The 27392-nt window shown below is 43.0% G+C and overlaps 1 protein-coding gene across 1 annotated transcript; it reads right to left on the bottom strand.

Annotated features, from left to right (window-relative positions):
* Positions 1 to 4101: 4101 nt before the first annotated feature.
* FUNDC1 (FUN14 domain containing 1) lies at positions 4102 to 15788 on the bottom strand. Its single transcript, XM_081858638.1, has 5 exons — positions 15743 to 15788; positions 8598 to 8754; positions 6889 to 6964; positions 5606 to 5734; positions 4102 to 4718 (listed from the first exon to the last, which is right to left on the bottom strand). Exons 1-5 carry the CDS (start codon positions 15771 to 15773, stop codon positions 4641 to 4643), a joined length of 471 nt encoding a protein of 156 aa, XP_081714764.1. The 5' UTR covers positions 15774 to 15788; the 3' UTR covers positions 4102 to 4640.
* Between the last annotated feature and the right edge of the window lie 11604 nt (positions 15789 to 27392).

Raw genomic sequence — 27392 nt, 5'->3', positions numbered from 1 at the left:
AGGCACAAGTTGGGGGTACAGAGAGCACTGTCGCTGTAAAGCCACCATTAATTGCACTGAAGTTTCAGCAGGAGTTATAAGCGAGTCTCGCAAAATGAATGGAAACAGTGAAGCTCAACAATTGGTCCTGTAAAAGATTTATTTCATTACCAGCCTCATCTCACTCTGGAAGAACAACACTGTGTTTCCCAATAACGCATGTGTCAGACATTAATTTTGCACTTCATTTATCAGTGTCACTTATAAGCTATGAATCATACCCAATGAACTCAGGGTCTACACATTTTGACGTAATAAGAATCCTTGGTTGAACTTGCAAGGGCATACCCATCTTGTAAGGGTTCTTCAAGTAAACTGTGCCTATTAATACAATAGATTTTCTATCTGCAGTCAGAATGAGTGATTTCTACACAGTCCACAGCCCAATTAAACTAGTACTTGGCACTCTGTCAGTTTAATCCCATCGGCTTCAACTGGGCTAAATCAACTTAAATCCAAGTACTTCCTTCACATGTGAATCAAGTGGTAAATGTGGTAATCTGAATGACTCAAAATTAGAAAAAACAAAAAGCAGCTGTGCTCAGAGGCCAATATCTGGTAACCAGATTTGCTTCACCGATTCGGAAACATGATGGTTTTGTCTTATTTCTTTGAATGCTTCTTTCTCAAAATCATTGCTCAATGTAAGAAACGCCTTAGAATGTCAGCACCTTTCCTCACTGAAAAAATACAGGCAAGTTTGTCAGGCAATGAAAATGTCTTACTTGCTAAATCGAAACTTTTTAAAATGGCACAGTTAACATGTAATTTCTAAGAGATGAAGACCGATTTCCAAAAGATGCAAAATATCACAGGAAGATGGAAGTTCTTTCCCTTCCAACCCTAAAAATCTTGGAACATGACACAACAGATGTATCCTTCCACTTTAACAGATGTTGTCACAACCACCAAGAGAACAGCCATCTACTGAAAGATTTACAGCTAAAATGCAGGATTGTACAGCAGCCTTTCATACCTTCAGTTGGAACATCAGTATGGACAGATGGCGAAGGTGGAGTAGCCCATCAGGAATCCATTTCTCTGCTTTGATGCATACAAGTCAAGGCAGCTACAACATGCAGAAGATGAAAGAATGTGGAATTCAGATGTGTGTGTGCATGTGTGCGTGTGTTTCACCATCAGTCGGCCTGGATGGTGGAGCAGCTAAGTATTGGGTTCAAACAAGTTCAAATCCCTGCACAATAATGCTCAGCAGGTGGTCTGCAGCCATGGACTCATCACTGCTGAACTGAGCTCCTCAGGGCAATAAATGAATGTTAATTAAAAGATTACAGAATTCTCTCCATTTGAAGCTCATTGGAGAATACTGATCAACCTAGTCCTGGTGCTTCATTAACTAGCAGTAGTACTAACTGCCTATTTGCTCTTTATAAGGATTTCCAAATTCAACTTCCTCTCCAAGAAACCATATCCCAATTTTTGGGATATTGCAGTTATGAAGCAAAATCCTTCAAGTTCTGTCTCCTGTTCCTGCAACGCCAGGCTCCTGGGATTTCATAACTTGTATTTTGAAATATTTCATTTGAATGCAATTGATAGTTTAGAAGTATTTATTCCAGGGGTGATGGTGTACACTTCCATAGGTTTTCAGTAACCAAAAAAAACCCTGTTGAATGGTTTCTTTAAATGTAAAGGTTCATCATTGTTCCACCTAACGTGTATGTCTTTAAGGGGCCAGAGCAAGGGCCAGAGCAAGATAACAAGACCCAGCTTTACAGCTGTGAAACATAGCAAGTGCTGCTGAGTTGCATTGATTAAGGTGTGTCAGCATTTGCATGTAGTATATAAGGAGCAGCACCTAGCTCTCCCATTACCCTGGGGGTTGGGTTGGTGGTTGGGTCTGGTTTGTTGTTAATGTATTTAGTGTATAAGGAGTTTTTGTTTTTTTGTAATTAAAACCTTGTTTAAGTTATTTTTGAGTCCCTTTCTTTTTAATGCATGGTCTCCCCAGCAAGCTCTCTGCAGCGCTACCATACTGCAAATAGCCAACAAAAACAAGCATTTATTAATCAACTATCTTTTTGTGGTGTAGGTCCATCATAAAATATTACCTTTACATGTTTTGTAATTTTTAAAATTTGGGAGCTGAACTAACATTCCAAGTTCTTAAGAAATAAGAGCCCTGCTGGATCAAGCCAAAGGTTGATCTATTCTAGCACTCTGTCCTCACAGTGGCAAACCAGATGCCTATGGGATACCTGCAAGCCAATATTAACCAGAGGAGTAATGTGATGCAAGAATGAAAGGGCTACCACCCCTAAAGTCTTAACTTGCTGAGAAAGGAAGAGGGATGTTATCTTATGAAGAAGGAGGATAACAAATTAAGTGTTTAGAGCAAGGGAACGTCTGTTGCCTTTCAGATGTTTTTGGACTACAACACCTATCATCCATTGCTAATGTTGGTTGCAGCTGATAGTAAATAAGAGTCCAGCAACTGGAGGGATATAGAATCATAGAATTGTGATGGAGGGATATAGAATCATAGAGTTGCAAGGGACCTTGAGGACCAACTAGTCCAGGCATTCCAAAGATGCGGCCCTCCAGATGTTTTTGCCTACAACTCCCATAAGCCCTAGCTAACAGGATCAGTGGTCAGGGATGATGGGAATTGTAGTCCAAAACATCTGGAGGGCCAAAGGTTGGGGTTGCCTGAACTGGTCCAACCCCGTGCAATGCAGGAACATGCAGCTGTCCCATATGGGGATGAAACCTGCAACCTTGGCCTTATCAGCACCGTGCTCTAACCAATTGAGCTATCCAGGTTCCTATCATGAGTTCCAACCATTGGTTTGGTGGGGGGGGGAAGGATGATGGCACAAATTTTCTCCTTTGAGTATTTAAAAATCATTACTCAATATCCAAATAGAAATAACTGTAAGACAGTTGGAATGAGCAGAGGAAGAGGAGAAAAAGAGCTGAATTCTCATCAGCATCACAATGAGACTGCAGGCCAAAATAAATTAATCAAGTCTGTAGACTAGAGAAACCAGAGAGAGAAAAGGTGGCCAAGAACTGAGTCCTGAGGGACAGCAAGAGAGACAAGAACTGGGAAAACAACGTTATATTATTCTAAAGTATTTGCTAATGTATTGCAAGACAGAAGCGAATGCAAGAGAGGACCAGTAAACTCCAAAGAACCCATAAGTGAAGAGTGCCCAGCAAAAGTGGCATATGAAAACTTTTAAGCAAAGGCATCAAATTGTTTTTCTTTTTTCTTTTCGTCTTCACAAGAACTGTGTAACTCGGTGGCAGCACTAGAATAGAGAATGGGGCAGTAGCCTTTAATATCACTGTGAGCTGGAGAGTAGACTTAAAAATAATAATTTGGCCTGTAGCTTGCTCTTTACAAGTCCTTTGGCAGAAGATTCTTGGTTTGTTGCAAGCTTGCACTCTCAACCATTTCACGTCCTCTTGGATACTGGAACTACAGCTTCCCAGAGTTAACAGCTAATCCTTATTTAGCTCCTGAGAGTTAAAAAGGAGTGTGTGATTTGGAGCTCTTGGGTCCCCCTGCTGAAGCTAAATGCCCACAGAGATGCAGGGGAGAAGCCAACTCTTACATACACAAATAACCGTTTTAGCTGCATCCTTGGTCACTGGTCCATTTACTGCATCTTTGCTTGCAAATCCATTATACACATGCATATGTCCTTTTGTATTCTGAACACTTGCTCCTTGTCTTCCCAGTTTCCAACACCACTTGTCCTGACCAAGCCACCTTTCTAAGAATGCTCCCTCATTGTACTGCACCCGAGAAAGTAAACTGTACAGCCTGGTTGCACATAGGGATCTTTTCATATATATTTCTCCACTGGACACTTGTTTGCATCTTGAAGCTGTTCCTGGAGCAATCCTAAAAGCTGCTACCACTAAAATGTTTCCTGGAAATGGGTCATTCCTGCAATTTGCTTATAAACGATCCTCTGTTTCTCTGATTTTTACATTTGCTATCGCCCACAATCTGCTTGTGTGATTGATGATGGAACCACATCAAGCTGATACAACATATGAAAGCACACGAAAGCAAAGATCAGACATTGATTGATCTTCACTCTTTAATAGGTTCACAATTGCCTGTTACTTCATCTTTGCAAAAAGGTATTACTGATGTATACATTATTTTTATTGCAGTGGTTTCTACAGAAGATGGCTAGTTCTGCGCTTGAAGCACAATATACACATTTAGTCATAGGCATGATTAAACACAGCATGGGATTGTCTTAAACAATAATAAAAAATATATCCCTAAAATTGGGAAAAAATGATGTAGAGCCAAAAGATAGCTTATTAAATATGCTGAATTCTGCATGGAGATACAATAATAAAAATCATGACAAAAGTTAGCCAGTTCTTGTTCCTTCAGGAATGCTATGCAACACACTGTAGATTTTTCAGCAAACCTGTTTCAGCAAGCTTAAGGAGGCAAAAGCCTAAAATGCAAAATACTCAAGATTTGTCTGGCAAATCCATCCATCTTGCTCTGGAGTGATTAGAGAGCGACTCAGACTGCCTCACTTAAGAACTGTGCGTTGCTACCCTTCTTCATTATCATGGTTAAGCCAGCAGGAAGAGAAATGTCCTTAAGATGCAAGGCCCAACAAGAAGCCGCCGACAAACCCGCCAGATACAACTATGTTCTGTTTAAGGAATTCTGTTGTCTGAAAAGGAAAGAGAGTTCACTATAGACTGTGGAAATGGCATTACAGCAAAAATAAAATAAAATAAACAAATACTTTTTGCACTCAGATAACCACCAGAGTTACAAAGTACTGTAACTCTAGGCAGAGCTTAGAGTTGTGGAAAGATTGTTCATTGTTTTAAAAAGGAACTATCTACCTTAGTCTTGAATTATAAGTCCATAATGCTTGTGTAGAAGGCATCTGCAACCACCCTGTGACATTTCAAATGCTTTACAATGTTTTACCATAAATACTTTAAATAATGAACCCCTAAATAAAAAATCCAGAGGAGTAGTCTGTTGAAAGAAAATCTGCAGTCCTTAGGCACCTTTAAATGGCTAACAAATGTATTGTGGCATACAGTTTTGTGCATTTGATGCTCCGTTCGTCCGAGCTGATAGTTTATGCCAAAGTACATTTTTTTAGTTTTTTAAGGTGTCATTTGTTCTCAAATAAAAACCTATTTCTAAGGAAATATAATTGTTTCATAGATACAGACATCTGACTCTTTAAGGGCCAATGGAAGATTGAATAAATAAAATATGCTATAGAACCAGTCAAAAGGCCTCCAGGCACCAAACAGTCAAACATTCAAGTCAGGCAATATACCCAAGTGAAGGACTCTTCCCATGGGGGATGGGGACTGCATTCCCTCCCTTCTTGCTGAAGTCCAGGGTAAAACAAAGGCCATCTGGGGCACAGCACTTGAAGTGTGCAGCCCAAAGCTTTACTCAGTACCCCTTTTCCTAGAGACAAGGGTCATCTAACATATCATAGGTTGTTAAGATACGGAACACCTGGAAACCCAACATCACATCAAGGCCGCAGCAAAATCAATATTCAAAGGCAAGTAAGACATGCTTTACCTCCTCAATCAATGTGTTGATTTCAGGAGCTGCCTTGTTTGCTCGTTTTTTGAGTTGCTTCTTCGCTTTATTTACATCTTTTTCAACCCTTTTCCAGTCAACCTGTACATAGCCACTATGACTAGCAATCTAGGAAAAGTGAAAGACAGACATCTGAGCAGCTAGAGCAAAAAAAAATTCTCAATGCATTTAAGGAAATGTACTCATTTAGGAAACTATTATCTGCTAAAAATAGGTCACCTTCCACATTTTGTAACAACATAATCCCCCTAGACTGTATATATCTTTAAACTTTTAATTTTAAGATAAATCAGCAGAGAGACTGCAATAAATATTTAAAGGCTAGAATAGTATTTATGGGCATGCCACTTAAAACCTATCAGTTTGTTTACAGAATTTATTTTTGGCTTACAGTCATAATGTCTTTAATGGTACATTTACATACGGGAATCCTAATCTTTGTTGAAGGCCAGCTTGCAGTGGGGGGGGGGCATTTAGGATGGGGTGGAAGTGTGGTTCCACTTGCAAGGAAAAGCTGTACTAGTTGGATGGTCCATCCACACTGGAGGCCCTTGGTACATCCACACAGAGCTCAACTGGCACAGAAGTACCACCAGCAGTGGGACTCAGTCAGCAGCATTCTGGGGCATATCATATTGCCCTGGAATGCTGAATCCAAAGTCTTCTCTCTTCCTTGTCAGTTTCCTTAACTGAGCCAGCCTGAAACTCATGCCCAACACTGGGGGTAGGGCTTAAAACTATAAGTGAGGGGAACACCCCCCCCCAACCAAAAAAGATGCCTTTCATGTTCCACCTTGGCCAGAGCAAATAGCACTATCCACTTATGATTGATATGTTATATTTTACAAAACACCCCCTCAATGTCTCATACTTAAATAAGAGACATGAAAACTCTTAATGCTAGGTATTACAAGGTAACTATGTTCACGTTGTGTAGTCATATTTACAAAATGAGCATAATTAGATTTTCACAGAGACTTTAATTTTTAAAGTGTGCGTGTGTAAATGAGATAAGATAGACCGAACGACACTTCATCAACCCAAACTCTAACGTTTTATTATGGGCACTTTGTGGTTCTTCTCACATGGATTTTAGCAGAGCTGCACCAGCAAGAGGAGATCTGGGGAATACCTTCCAGGGATCACTTTATGCAAAACCATTCAGCTGTTGTTACAGCCTCCACTTCCCTTTCTGTTTACTGAGCAGTTAACTTGCCTATATTCAAATCATAGCACTTTCTAAATAATTAAAGTCTGCATACTTGTAGCAAGAGAAAGCCGCCGCCTACTGCAGTCGCTGCAAGTTTTCCAACCTTCTGGAATAAAAATCCTGCACACCTTGGAGGAACGAGAGAAAAAAAGGAAAATACAAATTAAGACTGCAATCTTATACACGTCTACTCAGAACTAAGAACCTCCAAGTTCAATAGGGTTTATTCCTAGGAAAGTGTTATTGGATTACAGTCTTGAGTTGTCAAACTGTGCATACTTACTGGGCTCACAACATATTTACTTTCAAGTAAATGTGCACAGGAGAATAGGCAATGAGGATAATCTGATAAATGGTTACTGTGTTCCAGAATTCTCATTCTCGTGCTCAAGATTGTGCATTTTGAAACTCCCTAACTGAATACTGTTGGCAAGTGTAGAATCTCATGGGATAAGAAATATGCAGGAACTCTCATTATTCTCATTGGCAACCTAGACAAAGCAACATGAGACTAACAGCACAAGAGATATGATTTAGTGGTCTTTGCAAAATATGAGGCTAGAATCTACTTTCCTGAATAAATAAGCCTACATGACATTACTGCATGCAATCAGTTACAGTGGTACCTCGGGTTACAGACGCTTCAGGTTACAGACGCTTCAGGTTACAGACTCCACTAACCCAGAAATAGTACCTCAGGTTAAGAACTTTGCTTCAGGATGAGAACAGAAATCGTGTAGCGGCAGCACGGCGGCAGTGGGAGGCCCCATTAGCTAAAGTGGTGTCTCAGGTTAAGAACAGTTTCAGGTTAAGAACGGCCCTCCAGAACGAATTAAATTCTTAACGTGAGGTACCACTGTACTTGATTGTTAACTTCTATAGGTGGATCCTGTTGATCAAACTAATCTGTAATAAAGATGCTGATGGATATAAACTGCATTGTCATAATATAATTTACACCACTATTCTGAATACTTTTTTTTTAGGTTAGGTCCCTTAATGCTGTGGAACTTGTGAAGATTATTTTTTCTACCTAGTCTTTGAACAATCCTTAATTTCTAGCTCTATTTTATTTTGCATTCTGAACAGCAACATTATGGTGCCACAGGAGGGTGGTTTCACTTTACCAACCCACTTTTATTTCCAAATCTTTGAATGAAACCTAAGTTAATGAAATAAATACTGAACTATAATACCTCATTTGTAAGCATTTGTAGGTTGCAAGGTGTAAATGTAAAAGTATGAAGTCACACTCAGAGTAGGTCCATTGAAATCAATGGTCTAAACCAGGCTTCCTCAACCTCGGCCCTCCAGATGTTTTTGAGACTACAATTCCCATCATCCCTGATGACTGGTCCTGCTAGCTAGGGATGATGGGAGTTGTAGGCCAAAAACATCTGGAGGGCCGAGGTTGAGGAAGCCTGGATTAAAGTAACTTCAGTCCATTGATTTCACTGGTGCCAGTCCAATTCAACTGACATTGAATATCACCCATTATCTTTAGTCACAGTTAAAAACGCCAACTATTCAAATCCAGTCTCATAATCAATTGTGCCATCCCTGCCCTATCTTAAAAAAAAGATAGCAATTTCTTCTCCAATATATTTTGAAAACTGTTTATAAGAATGTTTGAAACCTCTTTTGCTAGTTAAGTGTGATCTCAGAAATGCAAAACTTATATCACTTTAAAAATACTTTTAGAAGAAAATTGTTCTATCTATTAAAAACACACTACAGTATTTAAAAGCAATTGGTTCTCACCAGCCTGATACGCCACCCATTACAATCTGAGTAGCTACGGAATACTTTTCTACAATAGGTCCAGAATTCCTGCCAAACACTCGGTTCCACCAATGATGGCGCCTTGCATATTCTGTTAAATCCAGTACTTCGTATGAATCCTCATCACTGTCATGCTCTTTAAAAGAGAAATTGATGGTTAGTTTCCCTCTACACTTTTAAAAAAAGAGTAAATGCGTTGCAGCTCTCAGCAATGCTAATTCACAAACATATGCCTGATGAAAGTGATTTAACTGAACACACTAATAATCCAGCTGTTCAGGAAGAGCAAGCTATATAAAAACAACTGGGAGATATTACTCTAATTATTTATATTAATCTCCTTCCACATAAATCCCGTGGCAGTGTAAAAATTATAAGAACAGCAGCTTTTTAAAACGAAAAATATGAGAAGGTGAGTTTAAAAACAATACGAATTGGACACCTATGGCAGGGACCCATTCATATAGGTGGGAAAGCTTGAAAAAACAAAAATGTTTTCAATTGTTTCTGGAAAGTGGAGAGTGTGGCTGCATGCTGTCCCACAGAACAGGAGCAGTCATAATAAAGCCCTGTTCCAATGATGTCCACTCGCTTGCACCACAGGACTTCTGGTTTCTCTTTTCCTTCTTCCTCCTCCAGCCCCTTGCAAGCTCTCCAAATCTGTTCTAGAGGGTCCCCCACCCTCTGCAGCAGGTTTTAGGGGGTGCCTATGGGGCTGCAGGGGGCAGGAGAGGAAGGAAAAGCCCTGTGGCACAAGTAGATGCCTCCTCACACTATGCAGGATCTCACCTACTGCATTTTCCTAATTATATGAATATTGATAAAGATAAAAAGGCTATACATTCTAATGTACAATTTGAGAGTACTATGGAAAGGCAACAAAACTTCTAGATTTCTAAGCTTATTAGATAATGGGTCCCATTCAGTTTAAGAAATATATGGCATATGCATATATATGTTGTGGATATAAAATGTTTGCTTATGTGGCACTAATCTGAGAACACTCTCTCAGGAATCCACAAAGCAGAATACTAGCAAGTCAACTAAGGCCACAATACTGTAAATATTTCAGATAGCACCCTTCATTTTCTGCAGTGTGATATATGTGTTTCAGTGACAATCATTGAACATATCCTACCATTAGTCTCCATGGCCATTCCGACCTGCAGGTTTACCTCCAGTTCTCCTCTTTACACATTAAACACACATGCATACAAAAATAGGCACATCCCTGCAGTGTTACCAAAATGCAGAGATGGCAACAACAACCAAAATACTCAGAAGAAGTTCCGTGCAAGAAAGAAAGGGAAACCAAAGGCACACAGACACATAAGCATTATATATATATATATATATATATATTTGCTTTCGTAGATTTTCACGGGTACAGGAATGCAGGTTTTGGTGTCCTCGGGTGTCTTCCCGTGTAAAAGTTGGGGTGTCTAGGCGACGTTTCGACGAGGTCTCACTCGTCATCTTCAGGCTGGTGCTTTCGGCTTCTTGTTACTGGAACAGAGCAGGATCTCAGTGTTTGAGTTCCTATAAATACTGTAGAGGGGGTGTGGTGTATAGCCTCCAATGTTCTGGGCAGAGAGGAAGTTCCCAGGCTAGTGTGCCTTTTCTTCTTTTGTTCCTTAATTACTTGAGAGATATCTTGAGTGATTTCTTGAGTGATATCCTGAGTACCACTTAGGTGGGTCATTAGGTGTGGATTAGTTGTTAAAGTCTTTGTGTCTTGACCTCTTGAACTTTGTGAAGAGTTTTCCTGAGAAGATGGCTGTACTGTACTTAGTTGTGCTCTGGCTTGGCTTCGTGTATAGGGGCGAGCTGTGGTTTTGTGGCTTGTGTCAGCCAGATCTGTGTAGGGATTGCAGGGGGGTGCAGCATCCGGAGGTGCCACCATGGATTGGCTACTGGATGGTGTCTGTAATTCATCTGTGGAGAGGGTCTGGGTTTGGGTCTGGTGTGGTTGATTGGTGTTGGCGTTCTGTGTGCCTCTGGATCTGGTGTCAGTTTTTGTGGGGAGGGCTAATTTCCAGATGTCTGGCAAGCGGGATGTGTCGTCACGCTTGTTCATGTTGTGAGGGTGTTTCTCTATCTCGATGGCTTCCATGATTATTCTCTTGTGGTGATGTTCCGTGTTAAAGAGCAATTTGGAATCTGCAAAATTAATTTCGTGTCCTGTTTCTTTCATGTGTTGGAAAAGAGAGGAAGTTTTTTCTTCTTTTTTGACGGCATTCTTGTGTTCTGCGATACGTGCATTTATTCGTCTGTTTGTTTGTCCAATGTACGTGGCTGGGCAGACTTTGCAGGGTATTTCATAGATCCCTTGGTTTTCCAACTGGATTTTATCCTTGGGGTTTCTGAGGATATTGGCTATTTTTTGGTTGGTGCAAAAGGCTGTTTTGATATTGTGTTTATGGAGGATTTTGCTAATTTTATCTGTAGTGCCCTTGATATAAGGAAGGAGGGCCATGCCATTGTTTTCTTCTGTGTCTTGGTTTTTGGGGGGTGTTTCCTTTTGGATTAGCTTCGTAATCCTGTTTTGCTGGTATCCATTGGCAATTAACACGTTTGAGAGATTCTGTAACTCAGTTGTCAAGTGGTCTTTGTCAGCCAGGCGTTTGGTTCTGGAGATGAGAGTCTTGGCTACGGAGTTTATTTGTGCAGGGTGGTGGTGTGATTGTGCATGTAAGTAGCGGTTGGTGTGTGTTTTTTTCCGGTAGATAGTGTGTCCTAGGGAGCCATCAGGTTTTTTGTAGATTAGGACGTCAAGGAAGGGAAGTTGGTTGTTGGCTTCTATTTCCATAGTGAATTGTATTTTGGGGTGTAAGTTGTTGAGATGTGTGAGGAAGCTATCCAGTTTTTCTTTCCCGTGTGGCCAAATTACAAAGGTGTCGTCAACATATCTGAGCCAAAGTTTGGGTTTGTGTTCTGACTTGTCTAAAGCATTGGTTTCAAAGTGTTCCATGTACAGGTTTGCGATGACCGGTGAGAGGGGTGATCCCATAGGTGCTCCTTCTATCTGTTTGTATCTTTGTCCATTGTGGATGAAGTACGTGTTGGTTAGGCAGTGGTTGGTCAGGTCCAAGATGTATTCGGGGGGATTGTATTTGTTTTGAATAGCTGTCAAGGCTTCATTAATGGGCACTTGTGTGAAGAGAGATACAACATCGAAGCTCACAAGTAGGTCATTAGGATGTAGGTTTTGCTTCTTTATTGTTTCTATGAACTGGAAGGAGTTTGGTACGTGTGAAGAGATGGATTCTGCATAGGGCTGAAGTTGCTTGGCGAGAAATTTAGCGAGATTTTGTAGAGGTGAGCCTATGGAGCTGACTATTGGTCTGAGTGGTGTTCCTTCTTTGTGTATCTTGGGGAGGCCGTAGAGTTTGGGGCATCTGGATGATTTTTCTCTGGGGATGATTCTTAGCTGGATTTCTTCACTGATAGGAGAGGCTTTTATTTTGGATTTGGTGGTTTTTTCCAGGTAGGTGGTGGGATCTGTTTTTATAGGTTTGTAGGCAGGATCTTGGAGTAGATTTGATAGTTTTGCTTGGTAGTCCGATGTGTTCATCACCACTGTGGCATTACCTTTGTCTGCTGGGAGAATGATTATGTTGTTGTCTTTCCTCAGGTTGGTGAGTGCTTTCTGTTCTTCTTTGTGTAAATTGCTTCTGGGTGGTTTGCTGGAGCAGAGGATGTTGGTGACTTCAAGTCTGATTTTATTGGCTTCATCTGGGTTGATTTTGGTTAGGCTAGCTTCGACTCCGCATATGATGTTTTCCGTGGGGATGCGTCTCGGGGCGACTGCAAAGTTGAAACCTTTGGAGAGTACTTTGGTTTCAGTTGTGGTGAGGATCCTGTCTGATATGTTATGTGCTGTTTGTTTCATGGGTTGCTGTGGAGGGTGGCCCAAACCCAGACCCTCTCCACAGATGAATTACAGACACCATCCAGTAGCCAATCCATGGTGGCACCTCCGGATGCTGCACCCCCCTGCAATCCCTACACAGATCTGGCTGACACAAGCCACAAAACCACAGCTCGCCCCTATACACGAAGCCAAGCCAGAGCACAACTAAGTACAGTACAGCCATCTTCTCAGGAAAACTCTTCACAAAGTTCAAGAGGTCAAGACACAAAGACTTTAACAACTAATCCACACCTAATGACCCACCTAAGTGGTACTCAGGATATCACTCAAGAAATCACTCAAGATATCTCTCAAGTAATTAAGGAACAAAAGAAGAAAAGGCACACTAGCCTGGGAACTTCCTCTCTGCCCAGAACATTGGAGGCTATACACCACACCCCCTCTACAGTATTTATAGGAACTCAAACACTGAGATCCTGCTCTGTTCCAGTAACAAGAAGCCGAAAGCACCAGCCTGAAGATGACGAGTGAGACCTTGTCGAAACGTCGCCTAGACACCCCAACTTTTACACGGGAAGACACCCGAGGACACCAAAACCTGCATATATATATATATATATATATATATATATATATATATGAGAGAATATATGAATGAGATATATATGTGTGTGTGTGCGCGCGCACACACACACACACTACTGCAGCCAGATTTTCACGTTCTTTCAGTAGTTGTTCCTTTAAAAAACTGAAAAAGGAAAGCCAAGACACTCACAATTTTTAAGATCAGGCAATCATGTCATGGATTGGTGGAGCATTAAGTCTGTATTTTCTACTTCAACATAATGGGAGAATACTCAAAAGAGATTTCACAGCAAAGAAAATCAAAAGAGCTAGGATGAAAATGAACACTAGCCTTCATTTCATGTGCAGTAAATCTGTCAAACGTGATCTCTAAGGATGTAAGTTTTTAGGGTCATTAGGTGAAGGACACCAATGCCATTATGTCTGAGCTCAAAATCCCCATAACTGTTAATGTCATGGGTTTAGTGTGAGCCCTAAATTATCTATGCTTTCCAGTGTCATTCACAGCTGACATTTCCTCAACACCTACCTAAAATATTTAAAATTATAAATAAAATAATTCTCCCTAAGGCATTTGAAATGTAAATAACACTAACCTCAGTTATGCAAAATTAAAGCAATGACAAGCCAAAGAGCTGCAAGGCAGCCAAAGGGAGCAACTTTCAACCTCTGAATAAAGGGGAGTGGAGTGGCATCACACATGGCAAGTGGCTGAGAGCTCATTTCTCATTTTGAGCCATGGAGGACATTTGCTCTACTAACACACAAACACCAGGTGTGGATTCCCTGCCTGCCCATGTGGGCAAGACCAGCAAAGACAATGCATCAACTTTCTTGCCATCAGTATGGGAATACTCATGCAGCCTGGGTAGCCAACATGGTGCCTTCAAGGTGTTGTTAGGACTACAGCTCTCATCGTTCCTCTCATCATGCTGGCTGGGGCTGGAGGGAGCTAGAGTCCAACCATGTCTGGAGGGCATCAAGCTGGCTTCCCCTGCCATAAAGGGAAAAGACTAAATTCAGGTAAATGTTGTATGGAGCTGGAAGCACAGGCAGCTACATCAAGGATGGAAGAGATGAAACGTAAAATAAAAGACAGCCATTAAACACATACCCAGAACAGCTTGCATGCAACATTACTTAATCTGGAATAACTACAACCATTCATTAACACAGATTAGAAAACACACACCTCACCCACAAGAAAAAATGGAGCGAGCAGAGGAATCTATCCTTTTAAATTCTTTACTATTCTGACTTCAAATTAGTACCTATATAAAATATGCCAAGTGATAACTGTTCCACATGTAGCCATCTTCTCTCTGTATGTGACACCTTAGCCATTGCACAGCCTTACCCTAAGAGTCATTTCACTCATGGTAGAGCAACAAACCCGTTTGCCAGCCAATCTCTTCTCTCAGACAGGCACACCTGCATGATATATATGCTTTTTGGTGCCTGTCTATCACAGCCACGCTTTAAATTTTTAGGGGACTTATAAGGGGAAAGAATAGTCGTACACCTAAACGCAGTAACCTGAAAACTAGACTAGGGGACGGAGTGGATAGGGTGACAAAAGAGCAACTGTATTTTTGCTTCCTCAGAGAAACCAAACCCTCTCCCTCTTAATTTCTCCAGCAAATACACTGCATTGTTGCACTATCTTGGATCACAAGGTAGCCTTCCATTGTTAATTTTTTGTGTTAAATCTCAATCAGAGTCAAAATCTGAGTCAAAACAATCAGAGTCTCGCAACACCGTGAAAACTAACTAATGTATTTATTATACCGTAAGTTTTTGCGGACTCAAGCCCACATGGATGCATCTAACAAAGTGGGCTTGAGACCATGAAAGTTTATGCTGTAATAAATACACCAGTTAGTGTTTTTAATGCGTTATGAGGCTTTGACTTTAGTAAATTAGTGTTGGATGAACCTACCGAAAGCTAATACTCTTTACTCTAAGCCACAGAGCTCCATGGTCAGCAGCATGCGTCTGAATGCTAGCAGCTGGGAAGCTACCAGCAGGAGATGGCTCTGCTTGTTAGAATCATAGAATTGTTGAGCTGGAAGGGACCCCAAGGGTCATCCAGTCCAACCCACCGTGAGCTCCCTATGGGCAGCTGGGTAGCCACTGATCCTAAACTAGGTGCAATTTTTTAATCTGACCCAGTAGGCCTCTTATTATGGCCAATCCTCAGCTAAATAAGTGAGAACCACTGAGCACAGAGAGTCTTACTTCCGAGTAAGCCTGATCAGGCTGGCACTGCGAGAAACTGTCCTGGCTGGAGGAGGCCCCTAAGAGCGCCCTGACCCTCTCCGCCTCTAACTAGGCAGCCTGCCCTCTACATTTGTGACCCCCCCCCACCCTCCGCCCCCTTGGGCTAGGGGTCTGCGCAAGCCCCGCCTACTCTGGAGCCGCGCGCATCCAGCCAGGCCGCCCCAGCCCCACGGATTGGGGGTGGGCGAAAGGGCAGGGCAGGATTGAGAGAGAGAAGCCCGGGAAGAGGCGGGCGAGTTAGGCTCCCAAGTCGAGACGACTGACCAACTCCTCCATCAACCGGCTCCGTCTCTCTGCGCAAGGCAGGCCATCTCCGCTCTGGGAGGCTCGAGCGCCATGGAAACTGCGCCAGGCGGCCCTGGAGGAAGCCGGGCTCTCAACTGACCTGAGGCGGAGCGAGCTCTCCGAGACGCCATATTAGCAACTGGCGGGGAGAGAGAGAGAGAGAGAGAGAGAGAGAGAGAGAGAGAGAGAGAGAGAGAGAGGCAGCCGCAACTGCTCCGCCCACTCGCCGCTCTACAACATTCTACCCCCGCCCCCCCTCAGGAAAAAAAAAATCGAGGGCTGTGGCAGCAGCGCATGCGCGACCTGAGGAGAAAACCAGTAAAAGCGTTTTTGTAAGACTCCCCTCGGGGCCCCCGGCTGTCATGGAGTCGCGTCGCCGCAGAAGCTACTCGCGCGGGATTATGGGAGTTGTGGTTTTGAGTTCACTTCTCCCTCAAGCGAAAGGATAGAGTGTGCCGAGGAAGAGGACCATCCGGGTTCCTTGGGCGCCGTGAAAGCGAAGCGCTGCGCAACCGCCCCCTGTTTCTGGAGCGCGCAAAGCGCCGCAGAGCAGCGCAGATCTTCCTGAATCCCAAACGTTTGTAGAACGCGGTGTTGCCACAGACTGCTTTACTGCGTGAAACCGCAAAATACAAGTGAAAGCTAATTAGAAGCAGCAAGATCAAGTCTTCTAAATCTAACCATCCCTTCTAACCCAGTGCTTCTTTTTCTAAAAAAATAATAATGTTTAGGTGTACTCGGTTTCCTACTCATATTGAAATACTGCCCTTCAATGAGGCCAAACTTAGAATCACAAAATGTTTAGGGGTATGCGTACTCCTGCATCCCCCCCCCCCCAGAAAAAGCACTGGTCTAACCTTCCTCACAGGACTGTTGTGAGGCTGAAATGGGGTGGAGGAGAACTAGGTATACCATTTTGAGGTCCTTGGAAGAAAAAGGCGGTATATAAATAAGTAATGAAACCAGACAATGAAATAGAGTTTAAAAGGATTGGACAATAAAAAGACACCAGAGTAGGCACTAGATGAGTCTCGCCAAGGCAAGGTGTAGGAGGCAAGGTGGAACAGAATTGAATTGGGCTTTTGGCAAGGAGCACATGATCACTAGAGCCCATTACAGTATATTACTTCACAGCTGCTGGGTAGGAAATTCCCTGTACATGCACATACACTGGATTCTCTGAACGCATACACCAAGAATCAACTTTTCAGATGCAGTGTTGTTGTTTTCTGGTTGTTTGGAGGAGTTGATTTCTGCCTGGTTTTGGTGTTTCTTGGGAGTGAAGTAGGAATTATTAATCTCAGGCTTCTTCTGATTACAACTACAATTCAGCATTCTTTCTCATCCCTGAATTGAATTGCCTTCTTGTTGATCATGTGAATGAACGCATAAGTAAATCAACTAAAGGGCCAGAACTATCAAAAGCACAAGAAGCAACCAAAAGTGAGAGAACAGCATTTGAGAAGTTCATTAACAGAGATCTTCAAAATTACAGTCGGAAGGATGCGAGTGTGGCTAACTTTGACTTAGAAATAATTAAACAGTCATGGTTGTATGAAGTTCTTCATTTTATAATATTCCTGCCTGATGCTTGATGATAATTAACATCACTTGAAACAATGGTTGTAAACATGTTATGTTGTTTATTACAGTGCCACATAGCCCAAGTCCACTTTCACCAAAGGTCTTGCCCCATAGCCCTCACCACCCCAAAAATCTAAACATGCCTGTCCTCCGTTTTAATTCCTAAGGGAAATAGTAATGCTGAGCTTAGGTATTGTTGGGGCAGCACCAGCACCTGAAAGCCTTGAACCAGCTCTCAAAGCCTATCTTTGGCCTACCATAAATGTTTTTTTCTAGCCATGACTGCAAGAAGCATCGAGTGGCTGGATCCTTTTAATTTCCCACAGTGCGACGTAATATAATTTTGGGGCAAAGGGGAAACGGTGGCAAGTTGTTCAATACATTGCCTTTCACATAGGATATTCCTCTGATGGCATTTCAGTGAGATGCAACATAAAACCTTAAGAAAGCAATTCCCATGGGAAAATTGATGCAGTTACTTCTGCTTGGAACCATGTTCTATGCTATACAAATGCTCCCAAAACATTTTCTGTGCCAATCCAAACATTAGTAAATCATGAGTCACTCCCCTACAAAAGAGCCAAGAGATTGTACAATAAAGAACAGAAACACTGTCCCTTTTTAGTATTGCTTCCAAATGCCAGGATAGGCTCATACCTTCATTGGACCAACCAAAATGTCACAAAAAATAGCAAACAAGCTTTCCTGATATTCAGAATTGTTTATCAGGCTAGATGTTTAAGCAGTGGCAGGAGTGTGGGAGCAAAAGAGAGAAACTGGCTTGACACATTCCCAGTGCCTTCCTATTTCCCCACACACTAGGAGCCAAGGACGGCAGAATTGGGCAACAGCCCTTTAAAGAGCATAAAAGGGAGCTGGGCCAACAGCAGGATCAGACCACTCAGCCTTCAGACACCCCAGTCCTCAACCCTCTACAGTCCTTTGCCCAAGGTGGTTGTGATAAACTCAAGTCCATTTCTCCCATGAGCTTCCATACGTTCCCACCATACATGCCCCACAACCTTATTAAAACCAATGTATCTTGTTCTGTTCTACAGCTGAACAACAAATAGCCACAATACCATACCAGGCAAACCAGTGTTTGGTACTCAACTACTTCCGCCATGGGGAATGCATAATGGAAGTCTGCAGTAGCTTGTGGCTGTGCACTTTGAGCCACTTTAGCGCACGGGTTCTGACTTCAGCTACACAAAGCGCAAGGTGAATTCATTATTTATTATAAGCAAATGAGATGAATTTAGGTCAGCTGCAGGTGAAACCATCGTCAACACACAATGACCCTTGGTAAGGGAGCAACAGAAAAGTAACAGGATGCGTGCCAAGTGAACAAGGAAAGGAAAGGTTCTTAAACTAGTTGAAAATGCAAACTTTTGGAACCAAAAGGCAAACACATGTCAAATTCTCTCTGCAAGGCCATTTATCTCATTTTGAAAAGCTCTCATGCTTTTCAAGCTAACTTTTAACATTAGCATTAAAAGTTATTAAATGGTTGCATGAGCTGAAGGTCAGTCACACACCCATCCTTCTGCCACTGGAAAGCCTCTCTGAAGGATAGGATGTGGACTCCTGAGCAGTTTGAGCTATGACTATATCACCATTGGAACAACAGTAGTGGTGGTATAGGGAAATTACTCAAAATCTGCTGGAGGAACACTTCTACCGCTGCCTGATTTGGAGAGGTTCCTCTCTCCCACTGCAACCACCTGCAACACAGTTCATACTGATCCAGAGGGTCATTACAAGAGCCTGTGCAAAGGAAAAATAGATTGTCCAAGCAGATTTCCTGCACCCTTCATGGGTTCTGAGCAGATGACAGACCTGCAACAATCCACAGGTAACCTTGAATCTAGTTGGCACTCCCCAATTAATGTGTCCAAAATGTGCGCTTCTAGAGCACCAGTGAGGGGTGTATGCAGGGGTGTACGAAGTGGGGGGTGGGCCGCTCCGGGTGCCACTTGGGGTGAAAAGATGGCCCCGCCTCCCCCCAGCTGTAGAGCGGCCGAGGGCGTGTACAGTCCATATGGGCACCGCTCACGTGGCATCCGTACAGGCTGCCACTCTCGCGCGCTGTCCGTATGGGCTGCCTCTTGCACACGCCGTCCATATGGGCATCCATAGAGGGTACCACACGTGCGCACTCCGTATGGGATGCTGCACATGCACAGTCTGTACGGGATGCTGCACATGTTCACTCTGTATGGGCTGCCCTCCCCCGGGTGCTGGAGAGGGCTCCTTCGCCACTGGGTATATGGGGTGTCAGGGAGAGGTAGTACCTCTGGTGGGAAACACGTTGTGCTCCTTCCGGGGTAGTTTGTCCACCTTTGGTCATAACCCTGCTCTCAGCTCTCACCCTGTGGCTCCTAGAAACAGTCTGTGTGTGACAGCAGCCACATCCTAGGAATGGCTTCGACTGGCCAGCTAAACCAGGTGAAGGTAGCTGATGGGGCTCAAACCTTGGTGAGTTAGAGACGCCCCTGCACGTGAAGACAGGCTCTGGTGGATTGAGTGGATGAGACCAATAGTGGGTCCAAAGGTCAAGAAGGCGGTTTTTGCACATGCTGTAGAGGGAAGTGAGGGGCAGATGGGGCTCAGTGACCTGGGAAGGTAGCCCATATAAAAGGAAAAGTCTGATACCAAACCTCCACTGCCCTTAAGGATATCTTAGGAGAAAAGGCTAAGGAGCAAACCCTACACAAATCTGGAATGGAATCCCTAAAACACTTGGATAGTACCTTGTACATCTCTTTCTGGCAACTGTAGCCAAGCTGATGTCAAATGTATTGCTCTGCCTTCCTTTGGACTACATAAGTGAGACCGAGAGGGGGGTCTTGTTGTCTGGTCAGCCCAGGACCTTCATACACACTGCCCAGACCTGTGCCCTGGGAAGGTCACTTTGGTGTTGCCAACGCAGCGGTTTGACTTCACCCCCAGAGGCGCACTCCATTGTCTCTCAAGACAAACAGAGACCAACAACAAGAGCTCTATAATAATATAAATCCACAAAGGTTGTGTGATAATTAGATATTCATGATAGAGTGTGGCTGTGTAAACTTTTGGCATTAGAGTATTTGAATTATTTTCTTTTTATTCGTCTACAAATTATGCTTACTTTTCCTGCCTCAAACACACATTACTGTTTATAGCTTGCGATTTTTTACGAATATTGATTCTCTCTTCTTAAATTCTTCTTTATTTGTTTGGGCATACTTATAACAACATTGTTTTCCTGCCTACATGTTTAAAGATTTTGTGTTATTTAAATAGCCCTCTAGATAGCAGAAAGGCCACAATTCAGCAGTAGAACATTTGCTTTGTGAACAGAAAATCCCAGTTTCAGCCCCCCCATATTTCCAGGTAGGCCTGAGTGAGACCCCTAAAGAGCCACTTCAATCCAGCATACCCAGTATTGTCCTAAATGGATCAGCTGTTGGACTTAACACAAAAAATCTTCCTGTGTTCCCATAGCTCTCCTTATTGAATCTATTGTTGTTTCTCTCGTCTTCAATGATTTTTTAAACATTATTTTAAATTTGGCTTGATATTTATTTACTTCTTGCAACTGTATGCCACTCTTCTTGCAATGAACTCTGGGCAGTGCTGGTTATACCAAGAGAGTCCCTGGCCCAAGGTCACTAAGGTTGCTTTATGGCCGAGCATGGGATTAAATCTGGGTCTTTGCAGTACTAGGCCATCCCTGTTCACTGACACCATCACACTGGCTCTGAATATATCTAAATAAAATAATGCATTTAGATGAAAAACAATGGAGAAAGCAATGTTTTAAAAGGCTTTTTGTCTTGAGAGGTCTTGTGAAAGAGAGCCCTTTCTTCAGCTCACCAAGGAAAGAATGAATATGAAAAAAATTAATGTAACATCTAAGGTGCCAGACTGCATTCCCCAGGAATTTGCTACCTAACTGAAGGGATACTGAAGGGATTTTCTGGGAACAAGACCCACACTCTGTCCCACTCTGCCAGAGCAGATTGCCCGGTGGCTATAAATTAATTGGTGTGAACTACTGCCAGGAAAACAAGCTTTACCAGCTTAGCAATGGTAAGACTTGCAGAGAAGTGGCCTCACTTTCTACAGGTTGGGCTCCAGTGGAGAGCTTAAAGTAAGATAAGGAGCTGCTGCAGTGACCTGCAACACCTGTGCCATGTTTGTCTTCCTGCCTGAGAAAGTGCAAAACTACACCTGCAGCAAATGCAAGCTGGTTGCCTTGCTGGAAGAGAAGGTACAGCAACTTAGGGCTCATTTGTCCACACTTGGAGCTACCAGACTAAGATGAAGAAATTCTGCCTAGACCAGAGTGGAACAGAGATGCAGGCAGGGTGTCCCTAGGGAGAAGGAAGATCGCCCAGTGTGGGAGACAAACCTGTGGAGGAATGTGACACAAAAAAGCAGGGGTTGTCAGGAGTCGTGCTGTGTCTCGATTCCATGCCCTCACTTTGGACATTGATTCTCGGCCAGTGGAGCGAGAACGGCAGTTGCAGATCTCAGAACACACTAAGGTGGCTATGGAAGGTACAGTGTACAGAACATATCCTGCCGCTTCCCAGAGAAGGAAGAAACGTGGTGGCGGCAGGTGACTCCCTGCAGAGGTGCACAGAGGTAGCAGTGTACAAAGGTAACTGCCACATGGAAGATGGAACGAGCTTGTTTTCTCCAGTTCCAGAGGGTAGGACCTGAACCAATGGCTTCAAATTACAAGAAAGGAGATTCTGACTAAACAACGGGAAGAAATTTCTGATGCTAAGAGCTGTTTGACAGCTAAGAGCTGAGAGCCAGTGTGGTGTAGTGGTTAAGAGCGGTAGACTCGTAATCTGGTGAACTGGGTTCGCGTCTCCGCTCCTCCACATGCAGCTGCTGAGTGACCTTGGCCAGTCACACTTCTCTGAAGTCTCTCAGCCCCACTCACCTCACAGAGTGTTTGTTGTGGGGGAGGAAGGGAAAGGAGAATGTGAGCCCCTTTGAGACTCTTTTGGGATATCAAATCCAAACTCTTCTTCTTCTTCTTCTTCTCTCTGAAGGTGGTGGACTCTCATTCCTTGGATGTTTCTAAGCAGAGGTTGTATGGCTATCTGTGATGTATGTCACTTCCAACTCTACCATTCTCTGTTTTTATAATTCTATGAAGTACCATTGCTGACACACGAACATACATTTTCAGCACTGTTTAACTGTGGAGGAACTGCTATTACATTTCTCAACCCAAGTTCTTTGGGTCTTGTGACTCATTAGGGTTAATTGTGGAGAAATCCAAAACTCAATAAAGGTTGGATTGTTAAGATAAAATGGAGTCTAAATTACCTACCTTCAGGGTTCCTGTGCAAATAAAGAACAAGACATTTAGTTCTGCACAATATCAAAGCAGATAGGGAGATGGTGTATTCAGGGTGGTCTAAAAAGCTACAGGTCTGAAATAGTTCTGATTGTGTTTGGTTAATAAGTTATTTTCCCAGCATGTTTGGAGTGATTTCCCCCTCTGTTTTAATAATGTATTTTGTAATGCTTTGTGAATCATGCTCTATTCTGAGTCTGCTGCACTTTCTGTTAAATTTTAAAAGAAAACTTATTTTATCTTTGCTCATCACCTTGCATCTGCTTTATTCCCCATTTATTATTTAGTTTGTGGGTTCACTCACACTGAACTAAGTGCTTTTTAAGAAAGGAGAAGGCAGAGTCCCTGCAATGAAGAGTGGAACTGCTGATGATTTAAGGAAAGGAGCAGCCTGCTGTAACCACAATGGAGAGAGGTCACCAGAGAAAACTCTGTGCCCAGAACCATTTTTGTGGTGGTGGAGATATTTCCTTTTAAATGCTGCATCCCTGAAAGTCACCATGGGAACTGTTGAGGTCTGGTTTGCTGACAGAAAAAAAGAGTTTTATGCATAAAGCTGAGTGGAAATTTAGAGGTAGCTGCTTGGAACATAAATCTCATGTATGGCACATGGCCTTGAACAGGCATGGGGGACCTGTGGCCCTCCAGTTGTTACTGGACAACAGCTTCCATTGCTCCTGACCATTGGGTGTGCTGGCTGTAGCTAGAGATGAGAAGGCCTGCAAAAAATCCCCCTTTAATACAAAAAACACTCCCCTTCCAATTTTCATCTAAAGCTTTTTTGCCCGCCCCCGCCCCCGCCCCCAAAAAACCCAGGAAAATTGAAATTTTGGATTATGAAATATTTATAAAATGCTTAAAGCAAGGTATTCATGCATTTACTCCCCCAAAACAATTTCAAAAAACTGTAACAGAAAGACATTAATATAATATGATGTGCATATCAGATTATTTCACTTCCTGTATGCTGAGAACTTTGACCTCTCAGGTTTTCCCTGATCAACTTCTGCTCCCCCACCTCTTAGAAGACAATACTTTTAAAAATTAACTGGAATAGCTCTGCAGTGTCCCCAAATATAGCATCAGAAGTCTGGAAGCAAAGTTGCTGTTCCTGTTCCAGCTTAAAACAATGACTGGGTGCTGCTAAATTGTCCAGATCTGGAAGGACCCTCAGATTCTATCAGTTCTAGGGAGGGCTCTGATGACACTAGTGATCCAATGGTGAGCTGACGGCTTCTAGACCAGGGGTCCCCAAACTAAGGCCCACAGGCCGGATAAGGCCCGAGGGACTCGTTTATCCAGCCCGTGGTGACCCCCGCTGGCTGCTCTTACTGGCGCTGCATTGCACAGCTGCCCAATTCCAGGTCGGAGGAGCACCGGAAATAGCTTGTGTGCATGCGCAAGTGTTATTTGCACATGCGCAAGCATTATTTTCAGTGCGCATCCAGGTCGGGGGAGGCTTGTGCACATACGCACAACCTATTTCCGGTGCTCCTCCGACCCGGAAGTGCACCGGAAATAGCATGTGCGCATGCATATGGGCACACGCTCCCCCACCCTCTGGCCTGCCGCGTGCTCGGTGCTGGAGACACCGGTAAGTTTGCTGACCCCTGCTCTAGACTGTTCACCCCAAATCTGTCTACAATTCTGCTTTTGGTCACTTACGTATATGGCTCTGTTACAGGGGTGGTTCGTCCTGTTTCGCCACCTGAGGCAAAAGAAGAATTGCCCCCTCCTGGCCCCACCCACCACACCCCACTTCCACTGCTGTGGTACCCTGGTTCTCCAAGTGTTGCCAATCAGCTACCTCCTCCCACCCCAGGGCGGGGGGAGCCAAGTGGCAACTGACAAGCAGGGACACCCCAGCTATTACCAATCCTGGCAGGAGCCAGGGAGCTCCTCCAAGCTGTGCCTCTTGCTGGGCTTCTCTGACCGGGTCTGGGGAAGTTGACTGGCAATGCGACATGCCAGAACACTTCCCTCTCGGCAGTGGAAGTGGGGTGGGCGAGCAGAGCACCGCCTCTTGCACTTCTGCTGCCTGAAGCGAGTGCTTCACCCCGTGTCATGGGAGGGCCGGCTCTGTTCTGTTCCATATGGGATCAAAGGAAACTGGCATACCTGTTCTGACGGCTGTTGCAGTCCTGTGGTCCTAAACGCAACATCTTTTCAACAGCGTTGTCTACAGAAGGCAATACACGGGATCTGTACATACTTTGCTTTAGGAGCAAGTCTTCTAGATAGCAGAAGGATTTTGTCCCCAGCAACTACGAAGAGGAGAAGCACCAAACTCTCTTTAAAAAATGACTTACTTGTTCACAACAAAGGAAAAGGTTTTTGTGATTTCAGGCTGCTCTCAGGATGTGAAAGCAGATGCACTGCTGGTGTTGTCAGCCTTGAGGTTATACAGGGCTGTTCCCAAAAGCCCCATTTCTTTCTCAGTATTTCTTTCTCCTTGTCATATGCAGATCCCAGAATAACATTTCCTGTCTAGAAGGCTATGATACTGATGCATTCCTTGGATTAGTGGAATTGGATCTGTTCTTAGATGTCAGTTTTCTTGTAGAGATTAAGGTCTGCTCCAGCTGGGGAAGATAGTCAGCAGATCAAAGGTGTATTTTTAGCAAACTTCCATGGGGTAATATTGCTTTAATGATCATATACTTGCATAATATTTAATATCATTAAACATTAAATTATCTAAAGCACAGATTTAATTCTCAGTATCTTCCCTAGGGAGCTGGATAATAAATGTTAATTTTCTATTTTATTTTTAAAGTTTGGTAATATACTGCCCAAATCTAGCACTTGTCACATAACAAATTAGTATGGCACTACTAGCTAGGTTCTGCATTGGATATGAATAAGATTCAAAGTTGGTATTTCAGGAAGAGCAGTAGCTCAGTGCTAGAACATCAGAAGGTCCCAGGCTCAACTCCTGCCATCTCCAAGTAGACTTCTGCCTGAAACCCTGGACAACTGCTACCAGTCACTGTAGATAATGCAGAGCTACATGGACCAATCTGACCCAGCTTTCTATGCTCCTATGTTCTGAAGAAAGTCACTTCAGAAGGTTCTCTCATGAAATCTGGCATTGAGCCTTCTGCGTGTTCCATGGGTGGCTGGTGCCCATTGGCATTTGCAGAGCAGAAGACAGGGAGACTACCAATAGTTGGAGCCAGAACAAATGATAGGTAGAACCAACTAAGGGCTGTCAATGGCTGCTGGTCATGATGGATGTACTGCACACTATTTTCCAGGGTTAGAGCTATGGTTCCAAATGTCAGTTGCTGTGGGACAAAACACAGAAGGGCTACCACCCCCATGCCTTCTTTGTGGACTTCTTAGACGCATCTGGCTGGTTACTTTTGGAGACAGGTGGACTTTTCATCTGATCGAGGATAGTACTTACATTTTTACATTCTTAAGCTCCCGGGGGATGCTATTCAGGTGGCAGTGGCAGGTGGCAATTAATCATTTGGATGATTATTAGTCTTTTCATTTGTAATTTTGCTTCACTCTAATAATAGGTTATACTCAAAATCACTAATAGGTTATTGCTTTGTCATCACCAATCATATCCAGACTTTGCAGCAATGAACAGTTTTAATTGCATTAGCCTTCTGAGTTCTGTGTAATTTTGAGGCTTTCCCCTTGTTCATCAATCTAATAGCTCATCTGCGGATGTTGATTAATGGTCTGTTTCCTAGCATATTTGAGGAAAGTGGGTGTCATCTTCCTGATGTCATTGGAAAAGAAAGAAAGAAGGTTAGGATGGCCTTTGTTAGAGAATACTTTTATTATTTTAAGCCTTCAAGTAGGGATACTCCAAGAGAGTCCTAACTGATAATCTAAGTACAGAGGCTGAGTAACAGCTAGTAGTAAAGTTAAAAAATTGTTCAAACATGTCCAGTTAAGTTAAACACTGACATCAGCTCTGCCACCCTCTCCAAATTATGATGTACTGGTGAAAGAGTACTGAGTTCTAAAAAGCAATTAAGCTTTTAAGAAGAATAGTGTTCATGTATGAGAAAGTGAGGAGAGAGCCTATAGATGAATTCTATATGATCTCTTCTGCATTCAAGTGCAATTCTGGGGAGCTGATCGTTCTTATGATAAGACACCAAATTGTACTTGGTATCAGAGTAGCTGTACTCTAGAAAAGCCTACTAAGAAGCCCAAAGCTCACCTTTGAAAAGGCTATTGAAATCTGCCAACCTTATGAAGTAGCTCATAGCAAGCTATATGGACTATATATGTTACTTCAGAATCTTGTCAGATCCAAGCTTAGGGAAACCTGATTTAGTAAAAAGGATCCAAGGAGCAAAATTAGAGGAAGCAATGCAGAAATTAGGGTGCCCATAATGCACAGTCCAGACTCGGATTACAATCCAAGTTGGAGACGAGCTATTTTAAGCAGAAACAACAAATCCATTTTGTTTTAAACTGGACCCTTTGTGGTTTGGAAAGTGATAAGAAATTGCACTGGAAAAGGGTGGGAAGACAGATGAACACCCTCCAAGCAATGCAGGATGAATGCAGAATGAATGTTCATTGCGGTATACCCATTCCATAAACAAATCAGAATAAATGCTCAATTAAGACCGGATATAATTTGACCTCTGTGTAAGCTTTGTGCAAGCAGATCAGGATGAATGTTCAATAAATAAGTCATCTGGAGGAGCCTTTAGTCTGCAATATGCATAATTCTCAATTATTTCTATTGTAAATTGTAGTGTTATGAGGCTAAAGGGGGGGGGGAGTAGACTGCATGCTAATGTCTGGATCCAGCAAGTGTAAAAATATA

Source organism: Podarcis erhardii (genome assembly GCF_964252035.2).
Source record: "Podarcis erhardii genome assembly, chromosome: 4".
NCBI lineage: Eukaryota > Metazoa > Chordata > Lepidosauria > Squamata > Lacertidae > Podarcis > Podarcis erhardii.
This window is presented reverse-complemented; position numbering and strand designations above follow the sequence as displayed.